This window comes from Leptinotarsa decemlineata, unplaced genomic scaffold (assembly GCF_025532065.1).
Source record: "Leptinotarsa decemlineata unplaced genomic scaffold, Ldec_3_MD MMD2_tig00001621_RagTag_RagTag, whole genome shotgun sequence".
NCBI lineage: Eukaryota > Metazoa > Arthropoda > Insecta > Coleoptera > Chrysomelidae > Leptinotarsa > Leptinotarsa decemlineata.
The window spans coordinates 2,791,830-2,812,208 of NW_027412566.1; the positions used below are offsets into that span (position 1 = coordinate 2,791,830).

The 20,379-nt window shown below is 34.7% G+C and overlaps 1 protein-coding gene across 2 annotated transcripts in view; it reads left to right on the top strand.

Moving 5' to 3' along the window:
• The window catches only part of LOC111509550 (cyclic AMP response element-binding protein A), a 107,872-nt gene extending 87,691 nt beyond the window's left edge, over window positions 1-20,181 (top strand). For both annotated transcript variants that reach the window (XM_074176172.1, XM_074176171.1), the window contains exons 3-6: window positions 5,412-5,593; window positions 7,093-7,404; window positions 12,090-12,233; window positions 15,402-20,181. In XM_074176172.1, coding sequence (XP_074032273.1) covers window positions 5,412-5,593; window positions 7,093-7,404; window positions 12,090-12,233; window positions 15,402-15,617 — 854 coding nt within the window. In that variant the 3' untranslated portion in view covers window positions 15,618-20,181. The remainder of the gene's footprint in view (window positions 1-5,411; window positions 5,594-7,092; window positions 7,405-12,089; window positions 12,234-15,401) is intronic.
• The last annotated feature ends 198 nt before the right edge of the window (window positions 20,182-20,379 follow it).

Sequence of the window (20,379 nt, forward strand, 5' to 3'; positions counted from 1 at the left end):
TTTCACCAATATTGAGTTTTTAAATAAAACACCCCGTATATTTTTACATTTTTGGATATCTGAGTCAGTTATAGATCAGAAGGTGACATTTTTTTTAAATTTTGTACGCCTGTACTTAGTTTTTTTAGAGTCAATTTCAATATTTCACCTAAGTGGTCATGATCGAACGTAAACAAATCTAGTCTAAGGATCTCAGATAGATAGATAGTAATGAGACAAGTTGGCAAAATTACTTTTTCGTGTGAAATAATTTTCAAGTTCGTAAGTTTTTGAAAAACACTTGAACAGACAGACCTTAGTGTAGAATTGAATCTAATAGATTCATTGTCACCCGTATATTTGAATCTTGTTATTTTCCCCCGTGGGTTGACCAATAATTGACTACACTGAATAATCAAACTTAACTTTATTTCACTTTAAATACAACACACACTTCAACTAAAAATTCAACTATTATTTGACTGTCTATCGCCTTATTAGATCACTTCGCGTACCGCACTGTGGCTTCCACTTGACTGTCTCGATATACTCGCAGCTAGCGTTTTTATATCGTAATTGGATGCGCTAGAAAATTTCGCCGAAATTCCATCAAAATCGGTAGCATTATTCTCGCTGCCTCTAGAGCGGCAGGGAACATTGTGCATTCACGCTCTCTTAGCTACATCACGTTTGGTTTATGGTTACCAGTGGCGGCCGGCGTTATTTTCTATCGGGCATGATTTACAACAATATTATCGAAATGGTTCAGTTATCAACGAGCATACGATTAAAGCTATTATTCTCAACAGTGAAGTTTATGTTACACCTTCACAGAGTATTCTTCTCCATGATAATGATAATAATAATAATAGCTTTATTGCCTAACAGTTACCCATTTATAGGACAATGCAAAATTATATTTACAATGCTAAAATTTAAACAAAGACAAATGAATGAAGAAAAAAACAATTCTTACTACCTAAATCAAGTACATGTTTGCAACTCAAATAAGAGTATAAGGGTTTGTGGAGAATATATCACAATAGGAACAAATACTATTGAAATTCATACACATGACATACAGTGCATTCCTTTAATGCCCCCCCACTTTATTTTTTGAACGGTCAACTCAAAAAATTGAAATTTGGACGCCACTTGGGAAAAAAATTAAATGGAAAGGGGGGTCTTGTGACACATCATTTTGAAGCTCATCACGAATACTTCACAACCCTAGAATATGAAATCGATATCTTTACCTACTACAAAATGGGGGAACATTTAATAATTTCCTGAAGACAAACACATTAATATCGATATTTTTAGAAATATTTCTTTTTATCTGCCATATGACAACAACAACCCGATAAGGTTTGTTAAGTTGTTTTTTGTTTATAAAAACGACAAACAGTACGACAATGAACATCACTGTTCAGTTAGAATATTCTCATTTAGTTTTCGGTTTTACTAGTAGAAAGGTACCATGTCAACAATCTCTAAAATGGTCAACAGATCAACAACAGAACAGCAAGTGCAAATAATTGGTGGGATGGTAGTAAATCCTGAACAATCTACTTATTCCGTCGTGAATGTTTGTGAGGTGTCTCCTTCTACTGTGTGGAGACTTTTGAAGAGGAATAGGTATCATCCATACAAAATTAAAATGGTACAATAATTAACTGAAGATGACCCTGATCGAAGAACATAATTCTGCAAAATCATGAGGGAAACCAGTGCGAAGCATCCTACCTATCGCCACAATATGTGTTTTAGTAACCTTATGAAAAACAATTTCAACTAATTGAAATTGACACCACCGACGTCGTATTATAAGGGTATCCACCAAAACGAAGTGGAAATTATTATCTACGTTACAGCAATGTAAGTAACACGGCTGCGATTATTCCAATTGACGAGCCATTTCTTGATATCGACTACGAAAAAAAATATGTATTATCTAAAAATATGTATGTAATTCATAGATAAAACGGTATCGTACAGGCGTTATCGCTGGTAGGTAGCTTAGCTTTTCCAGAAAGCAATGGAAAAAAAATAACATTACAAATAACCCAGATAAGTTACGTAATTGAGATAACGTGCGACTTTCGAAATTATTAAGAATTCAACAAAAAAGTGACGTGCTGATTTACCGGGTAACACAGAATATTAGTTAAAGACTCGCATTGTGGAAAAATAAGTAACGTCTAAGAATGTAAACTTTCACGGCCGTGTGTGAAAGCTATTTTCCGGGTTTTTTGGCAGTGGTCTGCAGATTTTTGTACCTGACGTTTCGTCTACTACTATGGTAGACCTACATTATCAAAAATTATATTCACAATGGAACTAGAAACCCAAAGGAAATGTAGACTTCTTGGATGTTCTTGGGAACAGACGTGAAGATGATAGTTTGGGCCGCAGACTGTATAGTCGAAGTAACCTGTATTGTGAATAGTTAAAGCTCTCGGCATCTCAAAGGCCAAGAAAACCAATACAGAGAAATAATGCCGCTGCCAATTTAAGTGTTGAAATTCGATATTGGTGCAGTTATGATTACTTAAAATGTTTGTTATATGTTTGAAATGTGACGTCCTTGGACAAGTACTAATAGTAATAACGAGTGTGATAACAACGCAGACTTTTTCCTGTGTAGTGATTCCAATAGCGATGGTGAACAATGAGAAAAAGAGGTACCAGTGAATAAGATTCGGATGCATTTGAATATTGAAACATAGAGAGTACGTTTCAATGTATATAAGAATGTACATCACAAGTTTGGTTTCGAGGGAAACAAACTATAACAAGCAACATCAAATTTGACCGAAATTCCTTTCTCGACTGTACGTAAAATAGTCAAAAACAAACCTTATGAACGCAAGACGCGATGTGATACGGGATTACCACAACCTTTGGATGTTCATCTAATAAAATAATTGAAAAAAACAATATACGACTGTTACAAAAGCAATGAGATTCCTACAACTGAAATCATAAGGAAGAAATTGAATACTTCCTGCCATAACGTGAGCTGCTGTGACAAAACTCTTCAGAATTGAATAAAGAAACTAGGATTTAGAAAGCAGAAGAATTGTGGAATTGCATAACAAATACTTAGAACAAATAACTTAATATAGACAAGAACAACGGCAAATTTTCTATTTGGACGAAACTTAGTATGACACTCACGACACAGTTGCGAAAGGGTGGACTGATGGTTCGAGAATGTGTACGCCTAACATGCCTGCAAACACAGGATCGCGACTAATCATTGTGCATTGCGAAGGAAGTGAAGGACGGGTTCCAAATTCTTTGAAATTTTGTGGAAGAAAACTTGAGGACTACAATGTTAACTGTCACAAAAACATGGAAGCTAATATTTTTGAGGAATGGTTTGAAAACACATTGACCCCAAATTTGGATGCGAATAGTGTAATAGTTCTTGACAAGGCTTCCTGTCATTCGCGACAGCTCATCAAAGTACCGAATAAAAATTCTTGGAAAGACGAAAGACAAAGTTTTTTTTAATGGATACCAAAAACCAACTACTTGAAGTTTTACAGACAAAAACATTTGAAAAGGTGTATGCCCTTGAGAGTATTGCTGAAAAGTATGGACACACCATACTGAGACTTCCCCCCTATTTTTGTGTTTTCGATCCCATCAAGTTGATTTGGGGAAAATTGAAACAAAGCATCAGGCGTAAAAATAATTTTCCAAAATTTGATAAGGTGATAGAGCTAGTTGAAGAAAAAGTATCTAATATCACCGAAGAAGACTGAAAGAAAAGAATTAAAAAAGTAATTTTAGTTGAAAAAGACTTTATGGAGATTGGACAATTCCATATTAATGCATATATATGGATTTGAAGCTTAATATCTTCTATTAATTATCTGCGAGCGCTTTCGACAGTTGGTAGTACTGTCATCTTCTAGGCTCCTTCTATATTGAAGGAGGTGTTATCGAGTGTCTATGATTTAATTCAAAAAGGAAAGGATTAGTCGGAACAGCATTCAAGAAAAATTATTGGCAAACCGCGGACACGTGTTTCTGGCTATTGGCCTCATCAGCGCGGTGTAGCCAAGTGCAGATATGGGCAACACTTGGTTGTCAAAAACGAAAAAACAGTACAAATATACATATACATATATATATATATATATATATATATATATATATATATATATATATATATATATATATATGTAATATAGTTATTGTTATTGAATAACAAAATTAGTTAGCTCCCTAACTATATTATCAAAGGAGAACTGTTGGAAAGTAGGTTGCACTATATCGTTTACTTGAACTATACAAGAAACCAAGAAACCAACACACACAGACAGGTACTTGAGAGTATTCCTGAGGAACTCAATCGCCTTAAAAATGCTTTCAAAGGGAATGGGTACAACTAAGGAGAATTCTGGCGGGCCATACGACCCAGGAGAGAGAACTTAAAAGTAACTCCAGCCAGGCTGGTCAAAGAAAAAGCTTTCGTTCCCTCTGTTGAAAATATTACAGACTGGATTGAGACAATCTTAGAGAAACACGACGTGAAACCAATATTCAGGCCAACAAAAGCACAAAAGCTATCCAAACACAGTTCAAGGTCAGCTAAAGACCCCAGAGAACCTTTAGCAATACCCGGAGTGTACCGGATTCCTTGTAGCTGCGGGTAGCTGCAGAAGTGTAGAAATCTGTTTTTCTGAACACAAGAGAAATTCTCGTCTTGCGCAAATAAAAAATCAGCTGTAGCTGAACATGCTCTACACAAAGAAGGCACTCACATTATCTCATAAGAAGATACAGTAGTACTCGATAAAACTCAAAATTACTATCCAAGAACCAAGAATATATAGGGAGGCAATATAAATTTAAAAACAAGGATAATTTCAATAGAAAAGAAGAGACAATGAACAATAATAAGACCTGGCTACCTGCCCTTACAGAACAGGTAATCCAGTTAAGGAAAACCAAGTCACATCCACTAATAATAGTATAAAACCAGAGTCAAATACCACCATCGTAGTCACTGCGTTTGTAACGAGAACAAACGCCATCGGGCACTGCGATACTAGAAGCAAGCAACAAGAAAATTGTTATATTATAAATTCTCGGAGATTTATTGCTATAAGTAAGACTGTTTATTTTGCTAATGGCGGTTTTACTCTTAAACACATCCTATAATATTGTCTAGTTGAATATATGACGGATTCCGATTCATACCCCATCTATTGACAAATAAGTGCAACATCAGTGACTCTATCGCCAGATCTAAAGCTTTTGACTAAAAGACATCGAATTGATGACTGTATCAGATGAGTATGCATCTTGTTGCAATCATGCTTCAATGAAACAGTGTCTTTTTAGGGAAACTAACCTTCTTCTTCCTTCATTTTCAAAAGAAAAATATTAAAATTCGTTTTTTTGTTTCATTTCAGACATGGACGATGAATATTATCCTGCGATTTCGATGAAAACTGACTGCGGTGACATGGAACAAGATCACGTGTCGATAAAAGATGAACCTTCCAGCGAAACAGACAGTAACCACTCTTCCTGCCCATCGTCACCACACTCTATATATGTCAATGCCAGCGATATGCCGTTAGATGTCGAAATGGTGAGTTGTTTTTCTTCAGGTCCTGTTGCCATCAGGTTCCGACAGGTCCTGTAGCCATCAGATTGTACCAGTTCCTGTTGCCATTAGGTTCCATAAAGTTTCATCAGGTTCTGTCAGGTCCTGTTACTACAAGATTCCGTCAGGTTCTATTTCTATCTCATTCTGTCGGGTCATATTCCGTCAGGTCCTGTTACTATCAAATTCCGTCAGGTCCTGTTGCCATCAAGTTCTATAAAGGTTCACTAGGTTTCATAAAGTTTCATCAGGTTCCGTCAGGTCCTGTTGCCATCAGGTTCCGTCAGGTCCTGTTGCCATCAGGTTCCATAAAGTTTCATCACGTTCCGCCAGGTCCTGTGGCTACAAGATTCCATCAGGTCTTGTGGCTACAAAATTCCATCAGGTCCTTTGCTATTAGATTTCGTCAGGTCCTGTTGCTATTTATCATATTCCGTCAGGTCCTGTTACTATCAAATTCCATCAGGTTTTGTTCCATAAAGTTTCATCAGGTTCTGTCAGGTCCTGTTGCCATCAGGTTCCATAAAGATTCACCACGTTCCGTCAGGTCCTGTGGCTACAAGATTCCGTCAGATCCTGTAGCTACAAGATTCCGTCAAGTCCTGTGGCTACAAGATTCCGTCAGGTCTTTTACTATCAGATTTCGTCAGGTCCTGTTGCTATTTATCATATTCCGTCAGGTCATGTTGCTATCAAATTCCATCAGGTCCTGTTGTCATCGGGTTCCAAAAAGTTTAATCGCGTTCCGTCAGGTCCTGTGACTACAAGATTCCGTCAGGTCGTATTGCTATTAGATTTTGTCAGGTCCTGTTGCTATCTATCATATTCCTTCAGGTCCTGTTACTACCAGATTCCGTCAGGTCCTGTTTCTACAAGATTGCGTCAGGTCCTTTTGCCATCAGGTTCCATAAAGTATTATCAGGTTCTGTCAGGTCCTGTTGCTACAAGATTCCGTCAGGTCTTATTGCTTTCAGATTCTGTCAGATCCTGTTGCTATCTATCATATTCCGTCAGGTCCTGTTACTATCAAATTCCGTCAGGTCCTGTTGCCATCAGGTTCTATTAAGTTTCAGGTCCTGTTGCCATCAGGTTTCATAAAGTTTCATCAGGTCATGTTGCCATCAATTTCCATCAAGTTCTGTTGCCATCAGGTTCCATCAGGTCCTTTTGTCTTTGGAATTGAGAAGAATTTGTCTGACTCAAATTTGGTTCTGCCAGTTTAACGGTTGAGCTAACAAAACCCTTTGATTCTTTTTGAAAAATCAACTATTATCCAACAAATCTATGGAAATGAATTAGGTGATTACTTGACTAGGTAAAAATGGGACTCCGACAGAATATTTCACAGCATTCAGCATATCTTCTAGTTCGCCTAGAATCATAATAACTGGACCTACGATTCTTTTGTAAGCGGGTAGAGCCATAACTTACCCATTGAAACAATAGCTTTGCCAACTCCACCTGATTCTGTTTTTCCCCAACAGGTTCCGGATCACCGCACAGCCCTTATCAACACCACCACGAACGTAATGCTAACGTCGCCTCACACTATCATCCCGCAGAGGATACACCTACCTGGCGCAACGAGGGCGACCATCAAAATAGAACCAGTGACTGCTGCACACTTCCACAACTTACCACCCACGCCTCCGTCTTGTAGCAGCAGCGAGGACAGCGAGGATAATGCTACTATTTCGCAGCCAAGTTCCCCCGCAGCAAGGAAAACAGCCAGGCTGATGTTGAGTCAGGTGTCGTCCAGGCAGCCGATCAACACGCCGCTGATCAGCAACCAGCCGGTGAGTAACGGTTGTTACAGTAAAAAAAGCGCGCTGATAAGTTGGTGAATCCTTGAGTTGATAGGTAGTCTGTCTAGGCAACAGATGGCGACACTAGTAAAGTAACGCCATCGTGTTGTGTGTGTGTTGTGTTGGTGAATCCTTGAGTTGATAGGTAGTCTGTCTAGGCAACAGATGGCGACACTAGTAAAGTAACGCCATCGGGTTGTCATTCCTAAATATTCGAGTGGAACACAGAGTGCGTTACATCTAGGTACTGTAAGTCGAGCATCTACGGAAGCGCAGAAGGGCCACATATTTTTATTATTTGTTTCTTGGAAATTACGACTTTCAATCTCGAAATTTCGACTTTTATCTCGAAATTTCGACTTTAATCTCGAAATTTCGACTTTAAACTCGAAATTTCGACTTTAAACTCGAAATTTCGACTTTAATCTCGAAATTTCGACTTTAAACTCGAAATTTCGACTTTAATCTCGAAATTTCGAGATTGCGATGGTGAACCACCCAATAAATTTCACTAGTTCGGACTTCCATTGTCTACTATATAAAATGATTTGAAATCCCTGAAACAAGTAAAAAAGAATAATTAAAAAAGAATAGTTGAAAATAACAATTATATTAAGCAACAATAAACCTGAAATGAAATGATAGTGAAATAACCTAGAAGTAAAAATATAATAATTGAATAAATAAAAATTAAAGGAATGAAAAAAGGAAATAATAAAAAATAAAAAAGTGTGGAGATTCCAAGTCACGTTAGTTTACGACGTTTCGATTGTTGGTATCTACAATCGTCTTCGGGTGATGACTGGACTGATTCCTTCGAGAGATGACTATTTTATAGGTCGTTGAAATGACCAACTCCCGCCAAAACGGTCATCTCTCACGGAATCAGTGAAGCGGAAAATGGAAAGTAGAGAAATTGAAAGTATTTCAACGACCTATAAAATAGTCATCTCTCGGAGGAATCAGTCCAGTCATCACCCGAAGACGATTGTAGATACCAACAATCGAAACGTCGTAAACTAACGTGACTTGGAATCTCCACACTTTTTTATTTTTTATTATTTCCTTTTTTCATTCCTTTAATTTTTATTTATTCAATTATTATATTTTTACTTGTAGGTTATTTCACTATCATTTCATTTCAGGTTTATTGTTGCTTAATATAATTGTTATTTTCAACTATTCTTTTTTAATTATTCTTTTTTACTTGTTTCAGGGATTTCAAATCATTTTATATAGTAGACAATGGAAGTCCGAACTAGTGAAATTATTTGCTAATGCTCTAATTACGTTCATCAGTAAAACAAACTTGGTATTCGTTACAAGTTATGCTGATGGTACTAATATTTTGATTGTTGAAGACAACATGGAGGCACTCCATAACACTGCTGAGGATATATATGATAAAATCATATTATGGGCTAAAAAGAACAATTTGAAACTTAACAAATCTAAAACTAACACCATATTGTTCAGCAGACGTAGTCAAAGGGATTCGATTGTGATACTATATGAAAATAGTGAAAAATCAATTAGTCCTGTAGAAACTATAAATATGCTAGGAATTGTTCTAGATAAAAAATTAATATGGAATCAATATATTGATGCCTTGTGTAATAAACTGAAGAAAAGCTGCTATTCTTTAAGATTCATGTCAAATTACTGCAGCTCTAGTATACTCTTAAAATTGTACCATGCTAACGTTCATTCACACCTTCGATATGACATTCTCAACTGGGGTATGAGTGCTTCTGTTAAAAGGATATTTCTCCTCCAGAAATATGCAGTTAGAATAATAGCTAAGCTAGGGTACCGTGTTTCCTGTAGAGAGGCTTTTAAACAGCTAAAAATTCTTACACTTGCCAGCACCTACATACTAGAGGTAAGTGCATACTTTTTCAAAAATAAATCCTATTTTCAGTCCCTTCTTCCAAATCTTATCCACAATACTCCTTCGAAAGATTTAATGGTACCAAATGCTCATAGAACTTCTTTGTATGAAAAAAGTGTAGAGTACAGTGGGTGTAAATTATACAATATGCTTTCAATAGCTCTAAAGAATTCCCCTAATATTAATGTGTTCAAAAGACAGCTGAAAAAAATGCTACTTCAAAGGACTTGTTACATCATTCAAGAATTCACCAATCAACTAACCTGAGATCTTGAGCTTTAACACATTTGGTTAAAGTGTTTACTTTCAAATACTTGAGAAATTGTGTTTTGGTTATATTTTATTGGCTTTTTTATGGTCTATAACTAGTAATTTATTTTTTTATATTTATATGTTACTTTTATTACTTATGGGTGTTTGTCACTGTTTGTGTTATTGTGTTGTTTATATTATTTTGACTGACTTATAATATGGTTACATACTATTTGGACTGACTTTTATAATATGGTTACATGTAGTTGTTTACATTTATATGTTTTTACAATTACTTTTACTTTTATAATTGACATTTTCTTTGTTTATTGTGCATTGATTTGTGTCAACTGTACTTTTCAACCAAAGTAATAAATATTATTATTATTATTATTATTATTACTATTATTATTAATAGATGGCGCTGGACAAGTTTGTCATACACGTTCTGTGATTCCATGATTCATCTGATTCTCAAAAATTCAAAGGAAGGTTAATTATTTCAACTCTTTGTAGCAATTATGTTAGTCATTTTATTTGCAAAAATTTTGCGTCAGTTGCATTTCATTGTTTGAGGAGTAAAGTGATACTCTGATTTCTTCCTAAGCAAATCTGATCTACCGATTTTTTCTCGTTCAATGAGTGGCTTTCACAACAAAAAATATAATGCATTATATAATGCATTACACTGGGTATAAATTAAGATTTTTTTCTTGTGAACATTAAGACACACATCGGAAAAGTCTAGGGATATTTTTAAAAATGGCAATAATTTTTTTTTCAGATCGCTTTAGGGAAAAAAGTTGACGGGTGATTATTAAAACGAATGTAACTTACAACAAAATTTATTAAATGGTCAAAAATACTGAGTGCGCATATAAGCAAAACTAAAAAAAAATATGGCTCTTCTTTGGCACCCCGAAAAAAAATCATAATACAAAAAAAATTGGAATCAGTACAAAGTATGGCCTCCACGCTGGTTTATTACGACCCTACATCTATCGTGCATCGACAAAATGAGATTATCAATGTCTTGTTGAGGTACATTTGCCCATTCAGCGATTAAAAGCTCTCTCAATTGAAACGTTGTGTGAATGTTTCCCATATGCGGAGTAATTCTTCGTTGGAGCATGTCCCACACATGCTCGATGGGATTCAGGTCCGGTGATTGTGCTGGCCATGGCAATACATCAACTCCTTCGTTGGTGAGCCAGTCAGTCACTAGACGCGCGACATGTGGACGAGCATTATCGTGCATTAGGTGGAAGTTTTCACCAACTGCACCAGCAAACGGACGGACGATAGGTAGAAGAATGGTGTCGAGGTACTGTCGAGCTGTGAGGGAGCGATTTGGAAAAACGAGATCGGTTCTGCCGCCGATCATGATTCCGCCCCATAGCATTACTGTACCACCTCTGTATGTGTGGACTTCCTGGACGTGTCTCAAACGTTCATTATTTCCAGGTCGTCTCCACAGTCTTACTCGACGAGAATCTGGATGAAATCCAAATCTGGATTTCATCCAGATGATCTGGCCCAATCATTTGCATCCCAGTTTTGATGTTCTTGACACCACTCTAATCTTCTACCGCGATTGCCTCTCGACAAAGGTGGACATCTAAGTGGCCTTCTGTTGTGGAGATCTGCTTCATGCAGTCGATTTCTGACAGTATCACGACCAATGGTTACCTGGTGCGTCTGCTGCAACACGTTAACCAACTCAGGCGCTGTGATTGTCGGTTGTCTTCTTGCGGTTAAGACCAAAAATCGGTCTTGAACTGCAGTTGTAGCGCGTCCTCGCCCTGGATGTTGTTCGGCTGGACTGCCAGTTTCACGGAAACACCGCCACAATCGACTGATAACACTTTGGGAGACCCCCAAACGAAGAGCTACATCATTTTGTCGCATGCCACCTTGAAGAAGCTCTATTCATCTCAGCCAATGGTAAGTGATGGCGTTCCATGTTAAAGCACAATATTTCCAGTTTAATTGCCGAGCAAGAACTGCATAGAATGTACAAACTCAACACTTTCAGATTATTCATTTTAGCCGAAAACCTACAGTTTGTAAAAAACTTGATAAAAGATTAGTTACCGTTTTTGCAGGCTTTGTTCAACCCATAGAAATCTACAGGGTGGTCGAGTGTACCAATTCAATCGAAATTAAACGACCTCATGCATTTATTTTTATGATATTTAGTATGTTATAAAAATATCCCTAGACTTTTCCGATGTGTGTAGTTTTGATTGTCCAATCGATAATTCATTAATAAAATATCTTCCCAGAGCTCGAGACAGTCAACGTTTGAATTTGAAAAAAAAAGTAATCAATACAGTTTCTTGTATGATTTTCACGTGTCGCGGTTTTTGTAAAACCCTTTTATATTAAAAATCATACAATAAAATGTATTGATTAGCTTTTTTAATATGGATTTTCATCAAGTACCGGCCAGTTCTATTCAAGTTTGAATTTTAACAATTATCAAACGGTATTTGAGTACTCGCAATATATTTATGAGTTATTTTTTTCACAGAAAGGATCTACTGGTACCTTAGTCCTCACAGAAGAGGAGAAACGAACTCTTATAGCCGAAGGATATCCAGTTCCCACCCGCCTACCGCTCACAAAATCTGAAGAAAAGTCTCTGAAGAAAATACGAAGAAAAATCAAAAATAAGGTATACCATCACGATAATATTCAATATTTTAAAATATCCATTTATTTATTTACGAACTTGCCATTCTACAATTAACACACATTAACAGTGTGAGACAAAAAAAAGTCAATTGAAGGATAATATGGTATACCAAAAATACACAAATATCGATTAATTCTCATTATTATTATTACTCTTTATTAGCAAATAATGCTCTTAATAGTACAGTCAGTCACTTATAAAATACAAAACAATAAAAAATATATACAGCGTGACTCACGGTCGATGGTAGGTTAGACGTTTCTGGAAAACGCAGAGCATGATTTTTCTGAAAATTTCACCTCTGACATTTCCTTACCTGTTCTATCGATCTAAAATATTTTCAGCATTGCGGCGTTGCCACTTCCATCAAAAAGTCCTAGCAACTTTATTTTTTTAAATGGAACACCCCGTATATTAATACATTTTTTGGAATCGCTCTGGTATTTTAATACTTTTTTTGTTAATAATGTCCTATACACCTATCTCTATCTGTTTTCGAGATAAAAAATAAATTGTGCTAAATATGGTCCAAAACATAGCCCTTATTGAAATTAAGTACATCAGTACTCTCAATTCATGAAAAGTTGATATTTTGATGATAGTTTGGACAAACTCGAAATATTCAAATAACACCAAGAAATCGACTCCATATCATACAGGGCTTGCTAAAATTACTATTATTTCCATTGTGCATAAAAGTAGTCAAAAGTTCATTTTTTCAAATGAAACTCCCTGTATATTACTCGGTAAATTGAAAGATGGTGAAAAATGCTTCAAGATAATATATCATGTCCCTATACTTAAATCGTCAAGTTTTCTCAATAAAGTCGCTTCTTCTAGATTTTTTTTTTTTTAATTTAGATTTAGGTAGCAGTGGAATGAATTATCAAGCTTATAGCAGTATGATTACTTTTATAAGTAATTTACAAAGAGATATCGACGGTGTTTCGAATCATCTTCCAAAATGAATGCAAATATCGATTATTCAAACGAAGTTGTTATGAAATTATTTATTATACACATGAACAAAGTGATCAAATCATTGTCAGGACGTGTAAAAAATTCAACCAAATGTATCCTGAATCAACACCAATGAATGATAAGAAGTTTGTAACGTTACAAAATAATTTCCTTAACTATGGCTCAAAGTTCCCAGGGAACAACTGTACCAAAAATCAGTCATTTCTGGGTAAAAAGTAAGATTTTGTGCGCTAAAACATGTGAAAGTACAGACAATAACAGAATAGGATGATTCAAAATAACAAAATTGCAAACAAAATATCACATTTTCACAATAAATGCTGAAAATGTTGTCCATTACATTCTAAACACTTTAAAATGTTTTTTTGTACGCGACTTGTGGTTGCCTTTTCAATTTCCTGGGGATGCAGATCTTCAATACTCCGCACTATTCGCCGTCGCAATTCTTCTTTAGTAGGCACTGGAGTACTGTATACCCTTTCTTTCAAAACACCCCATAAAAAAAGTCAAGTGGCCTGAGATCGGGTGATCTCGGTGGCCAATCCCACTACCCTAAACGCCTAAACCAACGATCGTCGAAGAGTTCGTCAAGTTTCCTGGAAACTTCCTGGGTGGAATGAGCTGGCGCTCCGTCCAGTTGAAACCACGAATTCCTATATTCCTCTAAAGGCAAATTTTCAAGAAAATCGGTTACAGTCGTCCTTAATATTTGGAGATATCTCTCTGCATTCAGTGTGTCTTCAAAAATTAAAAAGCTAATTTTATTGTTCTTCAGAATACAGAAAACATTCAGGTAAAATTTTTCTTGAAAACCCATTTCTTTTGTAACATGAGGATTATGATCAGCCCAAAAATGTTTATTCCTTCTATTGAAAATACCATCCCTCGTAAATTTTGATTCGTCGCTCCAAATTATTTTTGACAAAAATTCCCGATCTTCCTTTGTATGAATCAAAAGGGATTCACAAAAATGCATTCTATTTTCGAAGTCTTCTGCTTTTAGAGCTTGAACTTTGGTAAATTTATAAGGATGCATTCCGTGATTTTTCAAAATTCGTTATACTGAAGCATGTGACACACCTAAATCTTTTTCTGCACTGCGAATGGAAGCTTCTGGATATGCATAAAGATATGCCAAAACGTTAACAGTATTGTCCTCATTTGAAGTAACAGGTTTTAGTAATGTTGAAGGCGCTTTTAACATGGAGCCATAGTTAAGGAAATTATTTTGTAATCTTACAAACTTCCTCTCGTTCGTTGGTGTTAATTCAGGATACATTTGGTTGAATTTTCTACAAGTTCTGACAATGATTTGATCACACTGTCCGTGTATAATAAATAAGTTCATAAGAACTTCGTTTGAATAATCGATATTTGCATTCATTTTGGAAGATGATTCGAAACACCGTCGATAACTCTTTGTAAATTACTTATAAAAGTAACCGAACTGCTATAAGCTTGATAATTCCACTGCTACCTAAATCCAAATTCTAAAAAAAATTAATGTTTCTAGAAGAAGCGACTTTATTGAGAAAACTTGACGATTTAGGTATAGGGACATGATATATCATCTTGAAGCATTTTTCACCATCTTTCAATTTACCGAGTAATATACAGGGGGTTTCGTTTGAAAAAATTAACTTTTGACTACTTTTATGCACAATGGAAATAATAGTAATTTTAGCACGCCCTGTATGATATGGAGTCGATTTCTTGGTGTTATTTGAATATTTCGAGTTTGTCCAAACTATCATCAAAATATCAACTTTTCATGAATTGAGAGTACTGATGTACTTAATTTCAATTAAGGCTATGTTTTGGACCATATTTAGCACAATTTATTTTTTATCTCGAAAACAGATAGAGATAGGTATAGGACATTATTAACAAAAAAGTATTGAAATACTAGAGCGATTCCAAAAATGTATTGATATACGGGGTGTTCTATTTAAAAAAATAAAGTTGCTAGGACTTTTTGATGGAAGTGGCAACGCCGCAATGCTGAAAATATTTTAGATCGATAGAACAGGTAAGGAAATGTGAGAGGTGAAATTTTCAGAAAAATCATGCTCTGCGTTTTCCAGAAACGTCTAACCTACCATCGACCGTGAATCACTGCGCAATTCCGTAAATTGCGTAATTCACCATTTTTTTTTCATTATACAGATCTCTGCTCAAGAAAGCCGAAGAAAAAAGAAAGAATACATGGACCAGCTCGAGAGAAAAGTAGAGCATCTGGTAAACGAGAACTCCAACTACCGAGAGAAAATCGAGAGCCTGGAAGACTCCAATACGAACCTCTTGAACCAGCTTGAGAGATTACAAGCCATCGTAGCCAGAACCCATCCGCAGATATTGAAGCAAATCAAACAGCTCAATTGAGAGACGGTAAACCATCAGGTCGTCGCTTTTAAGTCGTTATGTACAAAAACATGAGGCTCTGCCAAAATTATTAACAAGTAATTTCGTACGAACTGTTCGATTTCGGTGACAGACTCGATGCCAATCTGTGGCACGGTTACGGCATCTCACATTGTATGAACGAGTACTCCACACCCTGAGTATGTCTTCCAACAACACATTCCATGTTACAAAATATTTTTGAATATATATATAACCAAAGGTATGACTGCGGCCCTATTTTTTTAATAGAGTTTATCGAGGAAGCATGAACATTTAAATGAGTACTTAAAATAGTTATTTTTGTATATGAATTTAGGAAATATTCGCACCTTGATGTAATTTTAATAAGTACAAGCATATTTTGATTTCTGCTCGGGTATGTTTAGCATTTGCAAACCAGATACATACATATTTACTTAATATCAATCAATTTTCAATTTTCGTTTGTGAAAAATTATGTATTTTGAAGTTTTTTCAAGTTCTCTAAAAGGTTTTTCATTCGAAGGAGTTTTAATTGATATCGATTTTTAAGTCCAATTTTTCTTCCTTATACAAAAAGTTTTTATGTGACAGATAGTATTGGTTTTTTGCCAAAACTGTTTTTAGCAAATTTCGAAGGTTTTGGTTTGAAAAATAAATAATAAACGTGAATTTTGTCTATGAATCACCTACCAAAAATTATATACACAATTATATGCACACCAATTGTGCATTGTATTTAGTTCAGAAAATAGCTTTCTTTCCTTATTATTTTTACTTTAAAAATGATTCAGAATCCTTCACCATTTGTGCTTTGTGCGTAAAGTTAATGTATTTAGACAAAAATAGCTTCTTTCCCTTGTTGTTTCTACCTTTTACCAATTGTGCATTGTACATGAAGTAATTGTATTTAGATCAAAAAATAGCTTCTTTTCCTTTTTTTTGTACTTTAAAATTTGTGCAGAACGTTTAACCAATTGTGCATTGTATTTAGTTCAAAAAATAGCTTTCTTTCGTTATTATTTTTACTTTAAAAATGATTCAGAATTCTTCACCAATTGTTCATTGTACGTAAAGTAAATGTATTTAGTCAAAAATAGCTTCTTTCCCTTGTTGTTTCTACCTTTTAGCAATTGTGCATTGTACATGAAGTAATTGTATTTAGATCAAAAAATAGCTTCTTTTCCTTTTTTGTACTTTAAAATTTGTGCAGAACGTTTTACCAATTGTGCATTGTATTTATTTAAAAAAATAGCTTTCTTTCCTTATTATTTTTACTTTAAAAATGATTCAGAATCCTTCACCAATTGTTCATTGTACGTAAAGTAAATGTATTTAGTCAAAAATAGCTTCTTTCCCTTGTTGTTTCTACCTTTTACCAATTGTGCATTGTTCATAAAGTAATTGTATTTAGATAAAAAAAAAAACTTCTTTTCCTTTTTTTGTACTTTAAAATTTGTGCAGAACGTTTTACCAATTGTGCATTGTATTTAGTTCAAAAAATAGCTTTCTTTTCTTATTATTTTTACTTTAAAAATGATTCAGAATCCTTCACCAATTGTTCATTGTACGTAAAGTAAATGTATTTAGTCAAAAATAGCTTCTTTCCCTTGTTGTTTCTACCTTTTACCAATTGTGCATTGTTCATAAAGTAATTGTATTTAGATAAAAAATAGCTTCTTTTCCTTTTTTTTGTACTTTAAAATTTGTGCAGAACGTTTTACCAATTGTGCATTGTATTTATTTCAAAAAATAGCTTTCCTTCCTTATTATTTTTACTTTAAAAATGATTCAGAATCCTTCACCAATTGTTCATTGTACGTAAAGTAAATGTATTTAGTCAAAAATAACTTCTTTCCCTTGTTGTTTCTACCTTTTACCAATTGTGCATTGTTCATAAAGTAATTGTATTTAGATAAAAAAAATAACTTCTTTTCCTTTTTTTTTGTACTTTAAAATTTGTGCAGAACGTTCTACCAATTGTGCATTGTATTTAGTTCAAAAAATAGCTTTCTTTCCTTATTATTTTCATTTTAAAAATTATTCAGAATCCTTCGCCAATTGTACAATGTTGCATGTTTGCATTGTGTATGAACAAGAAAATATTTGAAAAGACAGCACTTTGTTTCTGAGACACTTTAAGGAAAAAAAAATATATCAATGAATAATTTCTACCTCTGATTTATATCATTGTTCACTGAAATTGAAGCTAGAGTTAAGAGGTTTTATTTTCGCTCAAAAAATCGTTTTTATGTATCTTGTTTGCAAGTGCTAAATATTATTTTGTATCTGGGGTTGACTTGCGTTACATATGTATATTTATAGAAGCTGAATGTGGGACCATCTTTAATTTAGTATACTTAAATTTTATGCCTAAACAAAATAGACTGAATTTTTTTTCTACTTGAATTCAGTTGTCGATTTACTGAAACGTGAAATTATAAAGTGCAATTATACTAGTATAAAAGTAGTTTTTTCTCAACGATCGTTTACAAACTCATCATTAACAGGGTATTGTAAGGAATAATTTTTTCGTTGAGAGATTTTTTCTTCCGGGGTAACTCTGAAAATTTTTGCTGATTTTTATTGTATTTTAAATATCAAAAAAGTTATATATTTAGTGCATTTATATTGTATATAAAGATACGTGTTATATTATTCAGAGTTTAAGCGATTTCCACTGCTATATTGTTATACAATTGAAACATATTTAGGAAAATATTGAAGAATGTATTTTTAACATTTAAATTTTATTTCGAGTATTAGTCCGTTTCTACGATGGCACTGAAAGGCAGTAAGAGTTTATTAAATTTATCATCGACTGTCGAAACTGTCGATTAGCCATATTCGACAGTTTAAACTGTTATTCAGCCTTATTCGACAGTTTAAACTATTTTTTAGACCTTATTCGACAGTTTAAACTGTCGTTTAGCCATATTAGACAATTTGAACACCGTTGATTACTTGCAGCTGACAATTCAACCTGTTGATTCTAGGAAACCAACAGTTCAAATTGTCGATCAGTCATAATTGACAGTTCAAACTGTTGTTTAGTTTTGTTCGACAGTTGAAACTGTCTTTTAGCCTTATTTGACAGTTTGAACTGTCGTTTAGTCTCATTGAACAGTTTAATCTGTCGATTAGCCATATTCGACAGTTTAAACTGTTATTCAGCCTTATTCGACAGTTTAAACTATTTTTTAGACCTTATTCGACAGTTCAAACTGTCGTTTAGCCCTATTAGACAATTTGAACTGTTGATTACTTGCAGCTGACAATTCAGCCTGTTGATTATAGGAAATGAACAGTTCAAATTGTCGATCAGCCATAATTGACAGCTCAAACTGTCGTTTAGTTTTGTTCGACAGTTGAAACTGTCTTTCAGCCTTATTCGACAGTTTGAACTGTCGTTTAGTCTCATTGGACAGTTTAAACTGTCGTTTAACCTTATTCGACTGTTTAAACTGTCCTTTAGCCATATTCAACAGTTTGAACTGTCAATCATGGAATTAAAATATTTTGAGACCCTTCAGAGCCTTGTACTTTCCAACCAATAGTTCCTCTGATGGTGACTTTGGTGTAATAGGTCCAAAATAGATATTCATCAACCTCTGGAAACTTGATATTGCTCAAAGAATCTGAACAGTCTATATCGTTCGAGTTTTCCAGTTAACCGGATCTGCGATCAAATTCAATCGCCTCGATTCTCGTGATGGACACTGTATTGCTTTATATCTAGGTGTACAGAGTCATATCGACGTCTATTCGATAAGAAAATGTATGTGTGAATAAGGTGTATGAAACAGTTCTCGAAGGTCTGTTGCAGTTGGGTGGTATTCAATCAATTTTTCCCGGAGACTAGAGGAGTGCAAGATGAATGAAATGTCTTACAGGTTAAATATGTCCAAGTTGAGAAACTTGAAATGTGGTCAATGAAATAATTAATCGACGGTGAGTGTTTTTAAATTTATTGTGTATCAAGAGAAGAGAATGATTTGGAATGAAAAACATTGAGGACAAATTGATTGAGTATCATGCCCTGAGAGATTCATGGTCTTGATATCATTCTATTTTTATTATTTTTACAATCCATCGATTTAACGGACTTCTTCTTGTGGGTACAACTCGTTGCTTTAGTTATACTATTGAGGTTAGTAGCTGCTAAGCCCTGATTTTTTATCAACTGTGAACCATTAATTATTAATTGCTAGGGTTAGTTGAACAGAGTGAGCCAAAAATGCACTTGAATTCATAGATTTCTCTAGTTTTTCTAGACGAGTACGGAAAGAGTGTATATTTCATCACCCTGTAACACAACTTGAAGATGTATCGATGTGTTTATTAATCATTTTGCGTAATGATTCCTTAATTATTTATTATATATGTATGTTTTCATGCAGTCGTGTGTATATGTTTTGTAAAACATTTTTTTGTGCAGATTGCTTCTGTCTTTGCAGGAGATCATTTGCGATGGGCAGAACTTACGGTTGTCTTGATTGCACTTGCATACCATAACATTGTTCTTGTTCAACATTCATTTGACAAAATAAAAATTTTAAAATCATGGGGTCCTTTGTTTTTCATCCCTTGAACCGACCAATTTCTATTTCGTCCCTTTCAAAGTAATCCCCTTCAGATATAATACACTTGTGCCAGCGTTTTTCCAAACCTCTAAGCAGTTCTGATATGTACTTTTTGGTATGTCCTTGAGCTCTTTCGGCGAATCGGTTTTTATGTTCACCATCGTTGTAAAACGCCGTTC